The sequence below is a fragment of the Triticum dicoccoides genome, chromosome 1B (genome assembly GCF_002162155.2).
Source record: "Triticum dicoccoides isolate Atlit2015 ecotype Zavitan chromosome 1B, WEW_v2.0, whole genome shotgun sequence".
NCBI classification, from domain to species: domain Eukaryota; kingdom Viridiplantae; phylum Streptophyta; class Magnoliopsida; order Poales; family Poaceae; genus Triticum; species Triticum dicoccoides.
In genome coordinates this window covers 592,832,303-592,836,471 of record NC_041381.1, presented here as the reverse complement: position 1 = coordinate 592,836,471, position 4,169 = coordinate 592,832,303, and the positions used below count along the sequence as shown (strand labels likewise).

At 45.5% G+C, this 4,169-nt stretch overlaps 1 protein-coding gene across 1 annotated transcript; it reads right to left on the bottom strand.

The window, feature by feature from the left end:
- Positions 1 to 1,494: 1,494 nt before the first annotated feature.
- On the bottom strand, positions 1,495 to 2,786 carry LOC119350663 (putative F-box/FBD/LRR-repeat protein At3g49480). Its single transcript, XM_037618382.1, has 3 exons — positions 1,884 to 2,786; positions 1,692 to 1,749; positions 1,495 to 1,502 (listed from the first exon to the last, which is right to left on the bottom strand). The coding sequence occupies exons 1-3, from the start codon at positions 2,784 to 2,786 to the stop codon at positions 1,495 to 1,497; spliced, it is 969 nt and encodes a 322-aa protein (XP_037474279.1).
- Positions 2,787 to 4,169: the final 1,383 nt, after the last annotated feature.

Sequence of the window (4,169 nt, the reverse complement as noted above, 5' to 3'; positions counted from 1 at the left end):
AGATGTCCTGCTCCGGAAGACTATTGTAGCGGCTGCGGAAGCCTCCTGCCCCATCTGCGCATGTGTGGTCGAGACGGCGTATCACCTGATCTTCGATTGCCCCTTTGCCCGCTCGTTCTGGCTGGCCGTGGGCGTGGAGGTGGTCGAGAGGAGTTACCATGTTGGAGCGCTCCAGGACGTGGACGTGCGGGAGGCGGCTGGTGATGTTGCCCATGCCTCCTTCACCCTCCTTTGCTGTTGGTAGCTGTGGAAGCATAGAAATGCCGTGGTGTTCCAAGGCGACCGGCCTTCCCTGGCCCGTTTGCTCGGGTGCTGCCGGGAAGACTCGGTCCTTTGGAAAGGCCGTTTGAAAGTGGCCGACCAGGCGTGTATAGATAGGTGGCTCCGCGCGTTCTCTTGTGCGGTTTAGCCTTGGTGCTCTTGGGTCTGGCGTTTGTGCCGCCTCCCCCCTCTCCCCCCCTCTCTCTTCATCGCTCTCCATCTCTCTCGCACGCATGTGTAAAACCCTGCCCCTTCCTAGGGGTGTGATGCAATAGAAAAAGAAAAAAAATTCAGGTGGAGGGCTTCGCCCTCCCCCGGTGACCTTAAAAAAAATAAAATAAAAATAAATCCGGGGATAAAAAGAGCACAAGTAACTGACAACCTAATTCTGTCCAGAAATTACAGGTGTACCTTAGTAATCCCCCAGGCCAACGTATTACCATAAACTGGGTCAGCATTTTCCCATATGCCTGCCACTCACATGATCGGTTTCAAAATAAAATTTCGGCAGCATGACGCATGTCCCTTATTTTCAGTTGAAAAAAAAGAACTCTTCCCTCCCATGTAGAAACTTTGAGCTATCAGAGGTAGTCAAATCATGAAGTTTAGTGGCATGCAAATTTTCAATGATGCTACACTAGAAAAAAAAACATAAAAACAGTTTTAAAAGAAACTTCTAAATTGAATATACCTGCTGTCAGCCATCGTTGTTTAGTACTGAATTTCTTAATAGTTCATTGTGCATAGCTCCCCAAAATGATTTGTCTAGATAAAATAAATTGGGATGATATGAACTTCTCCACACTACAAGCACATTGGGACTAATCAGGCTTGAACAAAACACAAGATGGGACAAGCAAGAATGGAAGGGGGGACCCCATTTTTCAGCATCCACATGCGAAGGGATCGGTCAAATCCAAATCACGGACATGCATGATATCTGAAACATCATGCCGACAAGCTACTGTAAAACAAAGCCGAGCACCTCTAGAAGCCCTGTTCTGCATCTGAAGCATCCTATATTGCCTATCAAAAAATTCATCATTATGATTGTGGTATTCAACCGCAAGTTTAAGTGATTCTAGGATTCTGGCATTCAGCACAAAGAACTGGACAAAGTTAATCTGTGCCTTGATGCCTCGATAACAATGCATCACTATTGTCTTCAAACGGATGTCAAGAGATTTGAGAAGATTCCGATGCTTCCGGCGCCACAAATTTAGTTTTCCTGATCTACCTCCCTGAAAGGATGCATTGAGAAAAATTAACCACCTGAAAGCAAGCTGGTCGACCATATGCCAGCAGAACGGTGACCACTAATACGATATGAACTTTATACATGAGAAATTTTACCTTTATATACAATTTCTCCAAGCAGGGAAAGCATCTCAATAAATTAATAACTTTATCCAGATCATAAATATGCATACTGATAGCCAAGATCTTCACATTAGGCACAACAGTTGTCAAGCTATGAATGCTCAGTCCCTTTGTCAAGCATGCATAGAACAAAACATTAGCACAATGAAATATAAATATGTACGATTGATATGTATAACATATGTGCACACAAAAGTGCAACTAATGAGAAGCCATGTAATAAGTAAAACAGACATAGCTACCTGAATAACTGTTGAGCCAAACACAATTTTGGAGTCGCTATACAATTCAGGAATGCAGCCTAATGTCTCAAGTTTAGGTGCGGATATAACTGAAATTTGCATTTGTGTGTATGTATCAAGATTGAGCAACCTTTGAAGCAAAGACGCATGCTCGATGACAAGCTCCATTGTGCCACAACGGATGCCGATGCTTCTGATGGTAGGGGAGTTGATCCGGAGACAACGGGTGCCAAAAGTGTAATCAAGAAGCAAGCTTTCCAGGACAGGGCAGCTCGCGAGGATAATGTGCAGCGCGTACTGTGATATAATGACCTCCACCAGTGCAAGTTTCTTGAGCTGGGGAAAGCGGAGTGTTTCAACCATATAGTCGCGGAGAGAGTACTGGCTGATGGTGAGGACACGGAGAGTGGACGTGAACCGAAAGATGGACGCTGAAAGCGATGATGGCAGTTGTGCGCTTCGGCTTGCAAATGGGGCCACGTAGAGCTCCAGCTCTTGGAGGTTGTCAAGGGCGGGGGATCCGAGGGATCCAACTGAGCCATCCGCTGCTTTTGCTTGGTACAGAAGATAGGGCGCAGGTAGACACAGGCGGCGCCCGGGCCCGTGGTGGGAAGAAAGGATGACGCCGAGGAGAGCTTCCCCTTGTACCCCATAGGCGTGGAGGTCACGAACGTCAACGTTAAGAGGGGCGGAGCGCCAGACGTAGCGCCAACGTGACGCTAGGACTTGGGTGCGAGCGCCGTCCTTGGTGGGGAGAAGGGTGATGATCTCACCGAGGATGGTGTCGGGGAGGTTGCTGATGTGGTCTCCGGGCGGCGGTTCTGGGCTTCTCACCGCCGTCGTTGTCGGTGGTTTGGGATCGTGGCCTTCGGTAACCGCCGGCGTCGCTTCGTTGATGCCCATTGCGGCTAGTTTCCTCTTCTTGGTACCGGCCTGCTCCATCTCCATGTACTGCACCGCCGCCGCCGCCGCCGCAGTGGATTTTCCAGATGAGGCGCCTCCGCACTGGATTCTCCGCTATGCGCTCTGCATTCCCCGAGTAGGGTTCAACTAGAATCAAGTACTGAACCTGACCAAGGGCCGGCTGTGTTATTACTTATTAGACCAAATATAACAGGCCATGGCCCCCATTTTAATGGCCCATCTAGTGCAGCACGTGTAGTTTTTTGCCTTCAGATGTCTTAATGATCATGATTTAACTTTCAAAAAGTTGAAACAAATGCTGGGAGAGGTGATGTAGGTGCGAGGAACGCAAGTGCTCATGCACAAATTCGTCAACAGGAAAATCCATCATGCACAAAGATCTCGCATTGTTCAAGTAGAGACCTGTCGCACCGATCAATTTATCGTTTTTCCCGACTGAGAACGATTTATCTTTCCTCTTTTGATGAAAAAAAATAGTCTTCCTTGTTTTCATGCTACATCATGTTTTATAGCATGACACGGTAGAGATCGATTTATCTCTATTCAGTTCACTCGCGGGAGGTACAATCTGTTGGAAATATGAGTAATTTACCGAATAATTTTATTAACGGAAATACTAGATAAAGCATGACAGGGGCGGGCCTAGAAATTGAAGACCATGTATTCAAAATTTAAAAACATTTTTTTGGAAGCCAAAGCCCTATTGGCGAGTATAACCGATTATACCAACATGTTGTACTAATTCTAAACCACATAGAAGATATCACATAATAGACTATATTCGTAAAAAATCAAAATTGTTCGAGTTTCAGAGTACTATTCGTTGTACATAATGCTCATTGTAACAAATACAAAATTTATAAACAGACCGACATTACAAACTCAAATGGAAAATTGCAAATTCTCATGTCTAAAAATTACATAATTGATTGTAAACAAGTCTCTAATTTCACTATAATCAGGCCCGGGCCTGCCACATGTACACCAGTGCCGGCCGCACAGGGCCTCTGATTTTAGGGCCCCCAAATTTTTTATAGCAGCTCAGTGCACAATACATATGCTAGTGAAGTGCAATTGGCCTGACCGCCCAGGGCTAAGAAAAAGATCAGGCGTGTATTACATCAAGATCGAAGCCATGACCTCGCGCTAGTGAAAAAGAAGCGCAACCATCTCAATAATCAGCATTATAAAGCACCTGAAGGAATATCCCATATAAATACTACCACAAGTTTATAAAGACGCCACTTTCTGCTGGTGTTTGGAGATGTTTAACTCCATATCTAGCATTCTGTTCGAGCTATTTTCCGATTATTTGCGGCATAATGAAAAATACCCAAGTATAAAAATTATTTATTATCCCCC